Source organism: Tamandua tetradactyla, chromosome 13, assembly GCF_023851605.1.
Source record: "Tamandua tetradactyla isolate mTamTet1 chromosome 13, mTamTet1.pri, whole genome shotgun sequence".
Taxonomy (NCBI): Eukaryota; Metazoa; Chordata; class Mammalia; order Pilosa; family Myrmecophagidae; genus Tamandua; species Tamandua tetradactyla.
Genome location: NC_135339.1, coordinates 1,916,587 through 1,934,042, shown reverse-complemented (window position 1 = coordinate 1,934,042; position 17,456 = coordinate 1,916,587). Strand labels below are relative to the sequence as shown.

General features: G+C 36.1%; 2 protein-coding genes across 14 annotated transcripts in view; both read left to right on the top strand.

Moving 5' to 3' along the window:
* Positions 1 to 15,228, top strand: part of ZNF248 (zinc finger protein 248) — a 33,382-nt gene extending 18,154 nt beyond the window's left edge. For 8 of the 11 annotated variants that reach the window (XM_077124512.1, XM_077124509.1, XM_077124510.1 and 5 more), the window contains one exon: positions 3,718 to 5,956. In XM_077124512.1, coding sequence (XP_076980627.1) covers positions 3,718 to 5,222 — 1,505 coding nt within the window. In that variant the 3' untranslated portion in view covers positions 5,223 to 5,956. Of the gene's footprint in view, positions 1 to 2,736; positions 2,796 to 3,717; positions 5,957 to 9,679; positions 9,718 to 12,169; positions 12,270 to 12,863 lie in introns of those variants that run through there. The other 3 variants (XR_013161315.1, XM_077124514.1, XM_077124513.1) reach the window with 3 other exon arrangements.
* A 12-nt stretch (positions 15,229 to 15,240) lies between these two features.
* Positions 15,241 to 17,456, top strand: part of LOC143653482 (uncharacterized) — a 52,134-nt gene continuing 49,918 nt past the window's right edge. For all 3 annotated transcript variants that reach the window (XM_077124500.1, XM_077124502.1, XM_077124504.1), the window contains exon 1: positions 15,241 to 15,546. The gene's annotated coding sequence lies outside the window, so the exon portion shown is untranslated. The remainder of the gene's footprint in view (positions 15,547 to 17,456) is intronic.

Below are 17,456 nucleotides of genomic sequence, written 5' to 3'. Positions count from 1 at the left end.
TCTGTACCTTTAAAATTACTCACCTTCCCTTCATTGTCTTTGGACATGTTTTGTTAACTGGCATTTATCCATAAAATTCTTTCATATATTCATTCAATAAGTATATAACAAACACTCACTATCACCCAATTATGCTTTAGGTAATTAGCAGAATAATGTTCCTGTTTTCATGGAGTACATATTACAGTGAAGGACAGAAACAGCATATGCACGCATACACTATTCTGGGTGGTAGTAAAACTGTGAAAAACATTGAAACAAGGGAAAAGGAGATGGAGAGTGATGTCATGTGCTATTCTGGCAAGGAGATCAGAGAAACCCGCTTTGATGAAGTGAGCATTAGAGCTGAGACTTTAATACGATGAGATTTTGAGCATTGTAGACTATTCCAGGCAGAAGGAACATCAGATGCCAAACCTCTCAGAGTGCTTGAAGAATGGTAAGGGGGCCAGTGTGGCTGGAGGCATGTGGGCGAGGAGGAAGTTGTTAGGAAACAATGTTATAAAAAGTAGTATGGGCTGTGGTGGATACATTACTATTATTTTGAGTGATGTGAGAAATCCTTGGTTTCTGTGTTGTAAATCAAATCACCACATCATCAGATGTGATTTATAGTTTAAAAATATCTGCCTTCCATGCAGCAAACATACTGTGGAGAGTGAGTTGTGCTTGGACATGAAAAGAGAAGAGGTACCATTTTGGAGACTGTTGCATACTCCAGAGGAGAGAGGATAGTGGCTAAGACTAATTTGGAAGTGGTGGGGTTTTACGTATATCTTGAAGATGAAACCAAGATGATTTGCTATTGGATTGGATATAGTGAGGAGTCAAATGTGACTGAAGGTTTTTTTCTCAAGCAACTGGATAAATTAGGGTACCATTTACTGAGTTTGTTAAAGTTAGGGGGAAGAGATTATAGCGGACTTACTAAAAACTTCATTTTGAACACGAGAAATTTGAAGTAACTGTTAGACTCTGTTTGAGTATTGAATAGGTATTTGGATAAATGAGTGTGAAGTATAGGGTTAAAACCAGAACTAGAAGTATCCACCTGAAAGGCATCAACTTTCTATGTTGTTGAAGGCAAGGGGCTAGGTGAGATCTTCTAGATCAGAGGCTGGCAAACTTTTGAAAAATACCAGATCATGAATATTTTAGGCTTTGTGGGTCACATATGGTTTTGGTTGCTAGTGTTGCTGCTTCTTATACTTCTGTTGCTGCTTTTTCTCCTTCCTCTTTTTCCTCCTCTTCCTTCCTCTCAACTCCCTCCTCCCTCCTGCCTCTTCCCTATTTTCTTCTTTCCTCCCTTAAAAAAAATGTAAAAACCATTATTAACTCATGGACTGTTTGCCTTGAAGTTACAGTTTGCCAACCCCTTTTCTAGAGAGTAGTTGAATGTAAATAAGAGAAGTCCTGGGAAAGATACCACTTTTAAAAGGCATATAAATCCATTAAATCCATTCATTTGAGGAGACTGAGAAGGAACAGTCTGAGCTATAGGAAAACCAGAGAGCCTGGTGTCTGGGAACCAAATCAGGAGTGGTCTACCAGTAACTCCCACAAATGGCAACCTTGGGGTCGCTTGTATATCTTTCAAACCTCTGTTTTCCACTCTTAGTAGTCTCATCACATTCCTGTTATTTTGCTGTCTAAACCATCTCATACAACTCATGTTGTTACTTCTCACTGATGTTACTCAAAAGTAGAACTGTCTGTGTTCTCTCATTTTTTATTTGATCTAATTCCTAATGGATTGTTTTCTTACTTACAGCGTGCAGTTTATCTTTCACTAGCCTGACAAAGTAATCTATAATTGCTCCTTATTAATAAATGATCACTAAGTTCCTTTTCCTGAACTGTCACAATATATTCATATTTTGCCTGTCTAAATTTCTTTCTTTTCTGCTCTCCTGAACTGTATGCTAAATTTCATTCTATCTATATCTTAAATTTTGGTTATGAATGTGTAGTCTTAAATTTATGAGTGTTTTCTGTTTTACCTGTAACTTAAATTCTTTACCTTGCCTTTTCTAGATACTTAAATGCCTATTCCAGATACATAAATACAGACAGTAAATTCTAAAGGTTGTAATAAATGGAACTTCAAAATGATAGGGATGGGGCAGGCCACCGTGGCTCAGCAGGCAGTGTTCTTGCCTGCCATCCTGGAGACCCAGGTTCAATTCCTGGTCCCTGCCCATGTGAAAAAAAAAAGGCGGGGGGGGGGGGGAATGTATTTTGTTTAAAATAGTATGATGACTTTTGTTCTTTTATTATTAAATTTTTGGGTATTTTTTAAAATTGAAAACGAAGTATTTCACTGGAAGATATTTGGATTCCTAGTAAGGCCAAAATTGGAGTGCAGATTGAATGAAGGGCATGCTGTTGTACATGAGAAACTAAAACCTAGTTAGAGCTACAAGGATGGCAATTTTTAATGTACATGTGAAACGGGGCTTGAATGCTAAGTGTATATCCAGTTGGTGTAAAGGTTGGTTAGTTTGCTTGTTTTGGCTTGTTTTTCCCTGTATAATAAACTTTCTCAGTTAGTCCTTGGGGCAGTGAGCTTGGGTCTGTCGCAGATATTCTAAGATGTGATTAGCATTATTGCATTGTATAGTAACAATGGCATATAGCCAAGAATTTTCATTATTAAAAATTCACTGAAGAAATGTGACGCTTATGAATCTCACATATAAAGAAAAGTCACAGATGTAAAGGTCATTTCTACCTCAGGAACAATGTGTTGGTGACAAGTAACTCAGAAGATTGACGTGAAGAAACATGATTTGATGGTCAGTACAGATTCATTAACAGCTGCTAGAAAATAAAAACGAATTCAGTCCTTTTGCGAGAATGGCTTTCCCTTCACGCATCAAATGGGAAAAAAAGAAAGGGGGTGGGGATTTTTACACTCTTTCCTTGTAAAAATGCTTGCTTATTATGCATAAGTGCTTATTGTACCACTTGCTTATTGGATAGTTCTCTGTGAGTTTCCTGCTCTCTGAATCAACAACTCTTAGTAAATCTTCATCCCCTGTTCATCATGTTGTAAGTTTGTTTCATCTTGAGTCTGCTTCTTCTACAGCCCTATAGCATTTTTTTGGTAAAATTGTTCCTTGTGAATTAAATTCAAGGGAAAAAAGATTCTGAGCTATAGGACTATTCTTTTGAACCTGAGGAAGTTGTTTTAGAAATTTTAATTGATATTGATATATAGAACTTTAATTGTATTCTGTGTATGTGAGACAGTTAGGACTAAACTTTGCTTTGCCTCCTTCAAACTTAATTCATGCTCTGAAACCTCTTCTCTACCAAACTTCATTGTCACTTTATTCAATGTTCATTGTCTCTGTTGGACTCACCCCATTTTCGCTGAGTTTCCCTGTATCTGAATTGGCCACTCTTCAGTCCCCTATGCTTTGAATTTTATTTTTACCTTTTACTGTCCAGTTTTGAAGGTTATATTTATAAAATATTTAATGCTGATGTGGTCCTTGCCAGTTACCTCTCCCTGTTTCCACTGCAGCATATATTTTCTTTGTTTTTTAACTCAGACCTTGGGGATAGAGGAAATACATAATTGAGTTCAATTCACACCAAGTAAACTGAGCCTAAAACAAGAGACAACTATATTTTAGGACGTTTGTGTAAAAGTTCAGTTCCATGAGCAATGTATTGAGATTCTTAAGGTGTGGTTATTTTTCTAATTTCTAGAAGACTGGAAGGTTGATGACCTGATAGAAAACAACCAGGAAAATCAAGATGAACATTTTTGGCAACTTGTATTCACCAACAACAAAACATTAAGTATAGAGAGTGGTAATAGAGTAGAGAAAGCTTTCAGTCTGGGCACTGACCCTGTTCCTTCAAGAAATATATCCTATAAAATATGTGATTCGTGTGAAATGAGTTTGAGAAATATTTCCGACTTAATTATAAGTAAGAAGAACTATTCAGGAAAGAAGCCTGATGAGTTTAAAATATGTCAGAAATTGCTCCTCGATATTAGACATGAGAAAATTCCTACTGGAGAGAAATCTTACAAATATAATCACAAAAGAAATGTCCTCAATCATAGCAAGGTTCTCACACAGCCCATTTTTGACCAGTCTTTTGAGTGTAATGAAAATGGGAAAGGCTTCCATGAGGAGGCAGCCTGTTTTGAAAATAAGAGATCTCAGATAGAAGCAACTCTCTCAAAATATAATGAATGTGAAAGAGCCTTCATCCCAAATTTAAAGTACACTATATCTCAGAGAACTCATTTGGAAATGGAGCCATATGAATGCAGTATTTGTGGGAAGTCCTTCTATATGGATTTAAGATTTGGACATCAGAGACCTCTTACAGGAGCAAAAGCAAATCCTTATGAATATAATGAATATGGGGAAATCTTCTGTGACAGTTCAACTTTCATTATCCATCAGGGAGCTTACTCAAGAAAGATTCACCATGAATATAAAGTAAGTGACAAAACTTGGGAAAAGTCAACCCACTTTAAACCTCAGATAGTACACATGGGGGGAAAGCTCTATGAGTACAATGAAAATGGGAATAATTTCGGCAAAAAGTCACATCTCACCCAACTTCGGAAAGGTCACTCAGGAGAAAAAACCTTTGAATGTGGTGAATGTGGGAAAACATTTTGGGAGAAGTCAAACCTCACTCAGCATCAGAGAACACACACAGGAGAGAAACCCTATGAGTGTACTGAATGTGGGAAATCCTTTTGCCAGAAACCACACCTTACCAACCATCAGCGAACACATACAGGGGAAAAACCATATGAATGTAAACAGTGTGGAAAAACATTCTGTGTGAAGTCAAACCTCACTGAACATCAGAGAACACACACAGGGGAGAAACCCTATGAATGTAATGCGTGTGGGAAATCCTTCTGCCACAGGTCAGCCCTAACTGTACATCAAAGAACACACACAGGAGAGAAACCCTTTATATGTAATGAATGTGGAAAGTCCTTCTGTGTGAAGTCAAACCTCATTGTACATCAAAGAACTCACACAGGGGAGAAACCATATAAATGTAACGAATGTGGGAAAACCTTTTGTGAAAAATCAGCTCTCACCAAACATCAGAGAACTCACACAGGGGAGAAACCCTACGAATGTAATGTATGTGGGAAAACCTTTAGCCAGAGGTCAGTACTAACTAAACATCAGAGAATTCACACAAGGATGAAAGCCCTTTCAACATCCTGAATGTTTAGAAGTCTTCCACCTGTCATATTTGTTGCACACCTGAAAAAATGAGATTAAAGAAACCCAAAGAATGCCACAAATTACTATGAATTTTTATTTGATTGTACTTAAGATAATTGGTTCTAGGATAAAACTTTATAAATGTCTTGAATATGTGAAAGCTTTCAAGAAAAATTAAAACTTTTTATCAGGAAATTTTTCCTGAGGGGAAATTATTCATTTAAGAAATATAAAAATCTTTATTAGAGTTTATATTATCTAGTGGCATGTTCCAGATGTGATACCAAAATCATATTGTAACTATAATGGATGATATTCATTTATACTCATATTCACAGTGGAATCCGAGGCTTAAAAAATGTTGAATGACAGCAACATTAAAGAGATGAAGAGTCCCTGATGTTTGTAGGCGTTATGTGAGTATGCTAATGTAACAAATATGAGGTATGCTGTTGGAGCCCAACTTGATTGTAAAGAGAAAAATATGAACCTTTAATTTAGTAACTATTATGATATATATTAATATTTCCCATACTAAATACCATTAATATCTCTATAGCTTGTCATAATTATTTATGTGCTGTGTAAGAGTCAGCTGATACTGGCTTGCAAGTGTTGACTACTAAATTTTCAGGAATTTTGTGAGCTACTTGTTAAACAGCCATTATTAAAAATTAAATTATGTAAACTCGCAAATTACATTAAAAATATGGGTAATAAATAATCAGCAGTCATCACTTCTTAATTGTTTTACTTCATTTTACTATTGTCTTTGCCCATTAGGTTATTTATACAATTGAATCTGGAAGGCAGGAGTCCAGTATACTGGTATGCTACTACACATCTTTTCCCCACATCACGTTCAGTACTGTAACATTAGTAGCTTGAAATTGGCCATAGTATTTATACCTTGGAAATTGACAGACTCTAGAAGTTAGTGATTTTATTTTCCCAGAGACCCTGTTGTCAAACATTTACCAGCATACCACTGTGTATATGTGAAAATATATAGGGCAAAATAAAAGTAGAAACCACATATCCTTTATTTTCCTATTTCCTGATGTAAATAAATGGCTGTGGCCAATATTGCTGAAACTGTCTCTTCAATAAAGAAGTCAGACAATGTTTTAAGAGGTTTTTACCTCTTGAACAGTCCTTTTCTAAATAATACCTGTGTTTCTTTTTAACTTGGCCAGTACATGTTTTAAATGAAATATTATTTCACAAAGAACTACATTGCTTACATTTTCCAACTGTTTCCTGGCATAAGTGAATAATTATGGCCATTATTAATGAACTACCACTATGGTAAAGAAAGCAAACCATATTTTTGTGAAGATTTTTAGTTGACCCTGAGTTAGATATAATAATATTTAGTAAGAATAGTATTTGCATAAGTTTTGCAAAGATTAACATCTGTTAACATTAGTTATAAACAGTTATACTGCCTTCTACAAATAAAAACTGGTGGTATTATGAAATTCCTCTTTCATACTCTTGGTATTTCATTACAGTATATATGTAAGCATGATGTGTAACTTGAGTTTTATATAACCCAGGAACTATGTATTTGTATTTAATATTGTAGTGTGTCATATACTGTCCTTACCTCCTTTGTCTTCTGTTTCCTACACTTTCTTGGGACACATTGGTAAGCAATCCTACTAGATGCTGCCTGCCAGCAGCATTCCCTGTTTCCTCCTTGCTGTTTTCTGTATTTTGTCTTCGTCCTACCCCCAGATAGTTTAGAGGTGTATCCAGATTAGTCTAAGATAATCATGGAAATTCCATTATAATGATTGGTTTGGGATAGACATGTCATACTTCTGAAAAAGATCTTAGTGATAAAAGTGGTCATAAGAAGAAATTGTTCCCCTTCTGCTGGACTTTTCCAGGTCTGTATGTGATACTAGATTGTAGCTTGTGACCCTGAGGGGCAGTAGCCTGAAGATGACAATGTACAAGATGATAAAATCAGTGATGGGGACAAGCTGCTCAACTTGTTCATTCTGGTCCTACTCTCTAATGGAACTTTGTATTGCCTGTAATAATAACTGTTTTTATTTATTCTTAGGGTTGTCAGTTATTTAGACCTGAAGGCATTCTAAGTAACACAGAGAAATAATTTTTCTAAGTGCTAATGTATTATACTGCAATTTGTGGAAATAATTATTTCTTTTGAAAAACTGAGATAAGGAAGGTTTGCATCAACAGTTGGTTCTGGTGGAAGATAGAATTCCATTCCAACTAGGAAAATTTTAATGGTGGACTTATTACAGATGTGTGGGCCAAAAACAAGGGTATTGAAGCACCTAGAGGTAAACATCAGCAGGAAGACATGACCATTCTTAGTCTAATATGGGCAAAGAATATAAACTGCTATCTGAGCCCACTGGGAAGTGTGTCGTGGAGGAAGAGTCAGCTAGTGGGAGGTAACATCGCAACCAGATTATGTGGCACCAAATTGCTGGTGCCTCCCTTTGAAAAAACCTAATCAGATGCCACCTGCAGGGGAGTCCAAGTAGGTACAGTTAAAGGTAGAGAGAGGGTCTGGCTGCCACAATGGAAAATAAGCAGCACAGTGTTTTTTATTCCTGTAAATTGTTCTGTAAAAGGTGAAGTATTAGAAATAAAGTTATTTTACTGTTTGAAAGTTGTGTTTCTACTTGATTGAGCTTTTGTATCAGCATAAGTAAATTGCCATCAGAATTTAACACTGACAGGTATATCTTTCCTTTGATACTTGTGAAGTAGACATGACATTAAATTGAATTCTTCCTGTATATCCCTGTGGTATTTCCCTTTATACCTGTTGTGAGGTAAGCAATTAACTCTGCATTTTTCTAAATAAATAGCCAGTTGTCCCTGCCTTGTTTTCATTAATTAGCCCCTTTTCTTGTTGCACTGATAGAGCGTTTTTATCAGGTACTTACATATTATGCATAGTGGCTGTTTTGTCTGCTCAATGGATTCTTCTAAAGTAGAGAAAGAACTCACTGGAAAGGTGACATTTGAGGAAATAAACCATGTGGATACCTGGAGGAAGATTGTGTGTGTGTAATATGTACGTGTGTAACCAATAGTTTTACATATCTGAGATGCTGTCTTAAGAAACATTATTATCCTCATTACCTGTAATGTACTTTGATATTTCCTTTTTGTGCTGAACAACATGCTATTGGAAGAAATACATATACTAAACTGATTTCAAGCCAACAAATGGGTCATTTCCCAGAGCTTGAAAGCCAAACCAAAGGAGAATTGCCAAGACATAGGTATGTGTTTTCTGAAATGATAGCAAATGTATGAAAATTTCCAGTGTCTAGAAATTATTTTCCGATCAACTTCCAAGAGCCTGTTTTTTGGAATTAGGCACATTTTCTGTCTTTTATTTGGCCACCCTTTGCCTGGTGTGCACCATCACATCAGGTGCAGCCTTGGTGTGACCGGGCAAAGTGAAGCCATGGCCTTTGTAAGGGCTGAGCTCATGGGTCCTAGATGCCCTCAACCACTACCACTGCTTGCTACCTCCAGTTGGGTACTGCAACTGTGGCTTCCCTGGACTCACTTCTACTGCCTGGGTTTCTGGGGAAAACATCCTGTTGTGATTCCTGTATTTCCATTGAATCTTCTACTACTGGGTGACTGGACACTGCATAATCCCTGCCTGAAGAACTCAGCCTCCCTTTCCCCAGCCTGCCCTCCTATCAGACCTTGCATCTCCAGCCATGTCTTTCAGTTAATGAGAAACTGATGTCTTCTCTTAGATACCCCTTTTTAAAGGCAGGCTTCCCTCAGATGCTTGTCTGGGGGAAGTAGAAAGGAGATGCCTGATATCTTGCTCTCCTGTATCAATCCTTTCTGGGATCAATTTCCTCATCTACAAAATGGAGGTGTTTATCCGTATTTGAAAGAGTGGCCCTCACACCCTGAGCTAGCTTCCAATAACAGGTAAAAATTTCCCATGTTACCAGTCCTCGAAGTAAATTCTCAGATTAAGAAGGGAGCTCAGAAATTGTGTTTTTGCATATTTAAATTTCTTTATTTTATAGAGACATTGAGTAATTTAAACATATTTATCGGTTGCTTATTTTGAGTCTCTTACTATTAACATTTGCTTCATCTAGTTTTACTTGAGATACTCATCATTTTATAATGGCTAATTATAAAAGATTTTTATCTCAAATATGTAGCAAATGTCTAAACATTCATCTCCTTTTACAGCAACAATGGTAATTTTATGTAATCGGGTTTTAAAAGTATTTTATAATGTATTATCCCATATCTATATATTTGTATTCTTTGGGCATGCACTCTAAAATTTCCCTGTGGCAGGATTATTTTACAAAGTTCTCAAATGTCATAAATTCAAACTTAAATAATTTTTATTGTTTCTACATTTGATGTAATCAGAAGTATAAAATATTCATTACTTTTTTAATTATTTTATATTTCAGTGAAGAGACCATGTGAAATGTACTCATTCTGATATGAAGTAAGCATCCACCTTTATGCTTTCTAGAGAGATAAATGATGACCCCAGCACCACTTATGCCCATTTCTCTCTACTTCTTTAAAATACCACAATTATCACATGCTGAATTCTTAAATGATCTTAGGGATCTACCTTTCAGCTAAAATATATACCATTGGAACACATCTTTCGTTAAACTTTATTCTGCTTTTTCATAAAATGTTAGGTTCTAATCATTCCACATGAAACTTACGTTTGTTTTGGCAATCACAGCAAAAAAAATTGAAAATACAAATATGCGTTGAAGTTTTGTCTGGAATGTTGAACTCTGTTGTGCCATAATATACTGCATCTTTTTGTTCAGAAAGGTGATTTGCACCTATTAGTACTCAAATCTTTAGAATTCTTATTTAGTAAAGTTCTGTAGTATTGTTCATAGAGACTCTGCACATTTCTTGTTTATGTGGAGATGTTTTTTCTTTAGACTTGTAAACTTCTTGTCTGTGTTATCATCACTGATATAAGAGAACTTTTTAAAACATTTTTTAATTGTGAAGTATACATACAAAGAAGCAATACATTTCAGAATACATTTTAATGAGTGTTACAGGACAGATATCAAAGTTTGATATGGGTTACTGTTCCACAATTTTAATTTTTTCCTTCTAGCTGCTCCAAGACACTGGAGAGTAAAAACAAATACCACATGATTCAGTATTCCTACTTATTGTTAAGTCCTAATTTGTATGTTATAACTCCTCTTTCTCCTTTGATCCTTCTCCCAATCTTTAGGAATATTTGGGCTATGCCTATTGTAACTTTTTTTCATGTTGAAAAGGGGTGTCAACAATATGAAACAAGGGGGGTGGAATTGGTTGATGTTCTTGGAAAGACTGACATCTCTGGGTTTCAGGACTTCTCTGGCCTAGGAACCATCTGAAGGTTTTAGGTTTCTGAAAAGTAAACTTACTGCATGCAAATTTTGTATGATCTCAGATAGAGCCTGGGTGTTCCTTAGGGTTAACAGGAATGATGTTGGTTGGCAAACTGTGGCAATTAGCAATATCTCGATGAAGTTTGCCTAAGAGTAGCCTCCAGAATAGCTGTCAGCTATTTGAACTCTCTTAGCCACTGATACCTTGTTTTGTTACCTTTATTTTCCCCTTTTTAGTCAGGAAGGCATTGTTAACCCCATAGTGTCAGGGCTAGGCTCATTATGAGAACTTTTTATCCCTAAAAAGTTAAAATATATTTACCAATAAAGTTCTCTGTATGCTAGTTAATGAAGAGATAGTCACAAAACATTATATCCTTTGTAAAACTGTCAGAATTTACATTTTAAATTATTGCTAAGAAGAGATATCAAATGCAGTCTTTCTTTTTTGTTTAATATTTAATTTTTCAAAGTTCCCGTATTTTGTCACCTGAGTGTAGCTCTGATGGTTGTGGATATGACACATTTTAATTGTTTGTGTTCTTGTTGCTTTATTAAAATGTTTTATCTATGGTCACAAAGGATTAAAGCAACTTCCAAATCATGGCCTTTAGGGTTTTTTTGTTTTGTTTTGTTTTATTTTGGTTTGTTTGGTTTGGTTTTTTGGTCTTTTATTCTTGATTCTGGATTTCCACCTTTTTTCTTAAACTTTTTATTTTGAAGTAACTTCAAACTTAAAGGACTGTTGGAAAATTAATTAAAAACCCTAACAGAGAAGTCTAACATACGTTCCCTCACCCCCAGATACCCAGATCCACGTGTAAAATATAAAATTTTAACATTTTGCCACATTTGCTGTATCATTCTATCAATCTATCTACTTGTCTGCTTTCTAAACCTTTGAGAGTAGGTTGTATTCACTTGAGCACATACTACTTCCATGTAATTTCTTGAGTGTAAAGATTTTCACTTATATGACCAACTGAACTGCAGTTTATCAGGCTCAAGAAATTTAACATTGATGTAAAACTTACGGTCTATTTCCATTTTGTTCCTATGTCTCAATAATGAGCCTTTTGAGCATTTTACCTCCAGTTTAGAATCATGTATTGCATTTGATTGTCATTGTTTCATTTAGTTGCTCTCTTTTGTTTCATTAATTGTGGAAATATGTATATATATATATTTCCCATCTCAGTCACACCCAAGCATTACCATTTAGGGGGACTAATCACATTCAGAATGTCGTACTGCCCACACCACTGTCCATTACTAGAACTTTCCCATCACCCCAAACAGAAATGATACATACATTATGCATTAATTCCCCATTTCCCCTACTCTCCTTATCCCTGGTAATCTAAACTCTACTTTCTGTCTCTGAGTTTAAATATTCTAGCTATTTTATATCAGTGGAATCACAAAAGGTCTGTCCTTTTGTGTCTTATTTCACTCAACGTGATGTCCTCAACGTTCATCCATGTAGTGGCATGTACCAGAACTTCATCTTTTTTTTTTTTTCACATGGATGGGCACCAGGAAATGAACCAGAGTCTCTGTATAGCAGGCAAGAACTCGGCCACTGAGCCACCATTGCTTGGCCCAGAACTTCATCCCTTTTTAAGGCTAATATTTCATGGTATGTATGTACCACATTTTGTTTATCTATTCATCTGCTGATGGGCATTTGGGTTGCTTCCATCTGCTGCCTATTGTGAATAGTGCTGCTTTGAACATTCACATACACATTTTCATTATTTGGGGTATATACTAGAAGTGGGGTTGCAGATCAGATGATAGTTCTATGCCTAATTTTTTGAGGAGCCACCAAGCTATTTTTCACAGTTGCTGCACCATTTTATATTCTCACCAGCAGTGAACGAGGGCTTCTATTTCTCTGCATCCTCCCCAGGACTTTTTTATTTTCCGTTTTATTAATAATAAAAGGGAAGTACCTGAAACTGTAGAGCTGTGTTCTGGTAGCCTTGTTTCTTGAAGAAGATTGTATAAATGTGTACCTTTTACAATGTGACTGTGTGATTGTGAAAACCTTGTGTCTGATGCTCCCTTTATCTAGGGTATGGACAGATGACTTTAAAAAAATGGGTAAAAAATAAATAATACAGGGGACAAAGGTTAAAATAAATTGGGTAGATGGAAATACTAGTGATCAATGAGAGGGAGGGGTAAAGGATATGGTATGTATGAGATTTTTCTTTTTTATTTTTTCTAGAGAGATGCAAGTCTTCAAAAGAATGATCATGGCAATGAATACACAACTATGTGATGATATTGTGAGCCATTAATTATACACCATGTATGGAATGTTTGTCAAGTTTTACCAATAAAAATATTGTTTTTAAAGGAAAAAAAATAGCCATTCTGCTGGATATGAAGTGCTATCTCATTGTGGTTTTGATTTGCCTTTCCCCAATGGCTGATGATATTGAGCATGGTTTCATGGCTATTATTGGCCATTTGTATAACTGCTGTGGAGAAATGCCTATTCAAATCCTTTTCGAGTTGAATTGTCTTTTTGTTGCCAAGTTCTAGTTCTTTTATGTATTCTGAATATTAAACCCTTATCAGATGTACAGTTTCCAACTATTTTCTCCCATTCAGTTTGTTGTCTTTTCAGTTTCTTTGTAACGGATGCACAAAAGTTTTAAATTTTGATGAAGTCCAATTGTCTATATTTTCTTTTGTTACTCATACTTTTAGTGTAAAGTCTTAAAAATCCATAGCCTGATACAAAGCCCTAAAGATATTTTCCTGTATTTTATTCTAAGATTTTAGTTTTAGGTTTAGCTCTTATATTTAGTTCATTATCTATTATTTTTTGTAGATGGTGTGGGGTAGGGGTCTACTTTCATTCTTTTCCATGTGTATATCTAGTTTTCCCAGTACCATTTGTTGAAGAGACTGGTCTTTCACTAAATCCACTTAGTGGACTTGGCTCTCTTTTCAAAATCAGTAGGCCATAGATGTGTGGGTTTATTTTCACGTTCTCAATTCTGTTCCATTGATATATGTCTGTCCCTGTGCCAGTATGATACTGTTTTGATTACTGTAGTTTTGTGATAAGTTTTGAAATTGGAAGGTGTGAATTTTCCAATTTTGTCCTTTTTCAAGTTGGGTCCCTTGCTCTCCATATAAATTTGATGATTAGCTCTTCCATTATTGTGAAGAAGGTTTTGGAATTTTAATTGGGATTGCGATAAATTTGTAAATCACTTTGGGTAGTATTGACATCTTTATGATAATTAAGTCTCCAATCCATGAGCAAGAATATATATTAGTCTTCTTTAGTTTCTTTCAGTAATGATTTTGTAGTTTCTGCATACTAGTACTTTATATCTTTGGTTAAACTTATTCTTAGATACTTTATTCTTATAGTTGTTACTTTAAACAGAATTGTTTTCTTGACTTAATTTTCCTTTGGGGTTTTGAAAGAGTTAGGCCTTCAAGGGGCAGGAGAGATTTTTTTGATAGCACTGATGTGGGGATATTACTTTGGGGATAATCCATATAAGAGGAGCAATTGAGAATTATGGGTCAGTGAATTCTAAAATGGCAGATTGTGACAGTCTCTGAAGACATTGGGAAGGTCAGGCACAGCTCCTTTCCCTGCACAAGTGCAGTTCCATATTTTTTCCAGCTTCAGTACTGAAACCTGAAGCTTCACCTCTCATCCTTTGGTAACCTGACTCAGGGCAGAGAACTAGAAAAGAAGTTTGTACACTTTGGAACTGGAATTTATTAGAGGGAAGTTCTATAGAATTTGGCAGTTAGAAGGAAAGAGGAAGCAAAAATGGCTTACAGTGGAAGAAAACCAAAATGTTTCCGAATATTTCTCAGTTGAAATATTTCTCAGTTGGGTCCATTAATGTCTATGCTTCTTAACCTGTCCTGGACTTAACTTTGACAAAAGCCTTTAAGGATAGGCTGGCCACCAAGGTCTGCTGTTTTGGGTGAATGAAAAGTACAGGACACGGTGAAAATGAAAACTGGAATTCAGCAGGGTATAGAATATGGTTGTATTAGTTTCACTGAAGAAATTTCCCTGTATAAGTGGCCAGGTATGTACAGTAAAATGTATAGGCCTTGATACCTCAAACTCTGTTATTTCTGCAGCTGTGTATGCTTGACATGAGGCCCTTGAATGTATTGAAGAGGATTTCTAAAGCCGATCTGCTAAGAGCTGGGGCTACAGGGTGTTGATGTTCTGTAGAAAAACACACTATTCAAGAGCATGGACTTTGGAGCCAGTCAGGCCTAGATTCACATCCATATTCCACCACTTAAAACATGCGTGAGTGTGGACAGATGGTTTAACCATTAAAAACCTCAGTTCTTCCTTTTTAAAATGTAAATAGCAGTAGTACCTTCTATATTGGGTTGTTGTGAGACTTAAACAAGAGAATCAAGTGAATCCTAACTTTATTGATTCTATGAATAAGTATTTATTGAATATTTAGTAGGGGACACATTTTTCTAGTTATTTAGGAGTTATTTGTAAGCAAAATAGACTCAAAGTTCTGTTCTTATTGAGTGTATTTTCTAGTGGGGATGATGAATATAGACGATGTTACTTATTGCTTTCAGATTGGCGGTATGATGAGCTTCATGAACCCACTTCCCAGCAAAACAAAAACAAACATAACTGATGAAAATGTTTTTGAAAACCTAAGTTTCTGTGAATGGTTCTAAGAGCATACAGAAGATGAAGGAAGGAAGGAAGGAAATGTTTATACAAGAAAATCTAAAATTCACTAAAAATAGCAAGAATCTATGACATTTGAACCACAACCTCCTCCTTCCCCACTTCTAACTCATTTCAGGTGCATGCAGCCAAGAACATAGTTTCTTTGATCTCCCAGCTTCCAGTCTAAGACTATGGCATCTACCTGGAAAAGGTAGGCCACCAGAATTTCTTATACTCTTTGAGCTAACTGTTGCAGAGGCTAAATGCAAGCAAGTGTAGCTCAGAAGAGACCTTCTTTGACCCACTTCCTACTCACATGGGAGAGGCTCTGCCTCAAGCACAGCACACTAAGAATACTGGGGCCCTGATTGTCATCAGCTTGGCTTTTTCACAGGGCAGGAGTTCCAAGGAGAAGTGATAAACTTAACAGACACTCAACTGACTCTGCTGACACTCTGCTTCTAAAACAGGGATTTCATTCAGAGAAAAGCATGCCTCTGTCACATCCTCAGCTCTGAGGCATAGCTTGGAGATTTTGCCAAGGGGTAGAAGCAGGCCATAAGGTGGAGAGCTCCAAAGCTTCCCCAAAGGGAGTACTTTATTTGAAACATTGTGTGGGGAAGTTGGAAGTTAAGGATACTCTCAAAAACACTGAAGGTTTGATGGAAAGCAATTAAGGGGAAACTGGCAGCTAGTTTACCAGAGAGAATCAGGGAAAGAGACAGCATATAAGAGTACCCTAGAAATCAGAAAAAAAAAACTATCCCTGCAAAGGAGTCTGAATTTAGTTGGACCAGACTACAGCAATGTATACCACAAGGCATTGTCAGAAGCAATAGAGCAGTCAGCCATCTCTATTAGTGAAGTGTAACACCTGGGTATGTGAGACAGTGATCCTTGCTAAAACCACTGTAATTCCAGGATGATTGAAGTGTTCCAAGTGCTACAATACATTATCTAAAACGCCCAGGATTCAACAGCTACAAACCCCAGGAGACACATAAAGGAACAGAAAACCATGACCCATACACCAGAAACAAATAGGCAACAGAAACTGCCCATGAGAAGCAACATATGTCAAATTTAACAAGAACTTCAGAGTAGCCTTTAAAATATTTTCAGGGTAGCCATGGTGGCTCAGCAGGCAGAGTTCTCACCTGCCATGCTGGAGACCTGGGTTTGATTCCCAGTTCCTGTCCATGGGAAAAAAAAAATTTTTTTTTTCAAAGAACCAAAGGAAACCATGCTTAAAGAAATAAAAGAAGGTAACAAGACAATAGCTCATCATATAGAGAATACAAAAAAAGAGAACTTTTTAAAAGTGGAAATTCTGAAGTTAGAAAGTATTTCTCAAAAATGGATTTAAACTGGTAGAAGAAGGAATCAGCGAACTTAATGATGGAGATTATGCTATAAGAGGAATCGAGAGAAAAAGAATGATGAAAAATCAGCATAGCCTCAGAGAAATGTGGGGCACCATTAAGTGCACCAACATATGTATAATGGAAGTACCAGCAGGAGGGGAGAGAGAGAGGTGCAGAAAATATATTCAAAATTATGATGGGTGAAAATTTCCCCAAATGATGAAAATCAACTACACTCCAAGAGGCTCACATAACTCCATATAGGATAAGCCCAAAGAAGTACACATAGACATATTATAGTAAAATGGTAAAGACAAAGAGAAACTTTGACAGCAGTAAGACTATGTACAATGGAACCCAATAAAATCAATAGCTGGGTGGTGCAGTGGTGGCTCAGTGGCAGAATTCTCACCTGCCATGCCGGAGACCCTGGTTGAATTACTGGAGTCTGCCCATGCAAAAAAAAAATTAAATAAAAAAAAAATGGTTAACATCACATCAGAAACAATGGAGACCAGGAGGCAACAATTATAACAATGAATTATTGGGCTTGGAACATACATAATTTTAACATAATAATAGCCCCCAAATCAAGAGGAATATAATGTGTGTGTGTGTATATGTATATGTATAATATACTGTAGTGTTTCTATATCCCTTTGGAATTAATTTAGTATAAATCTCAAGTAGATTCTAGTGAATTAATATGTATATTGTAACCCTAGAGCTACCATTAAGAAAATCTCATAGATTATAA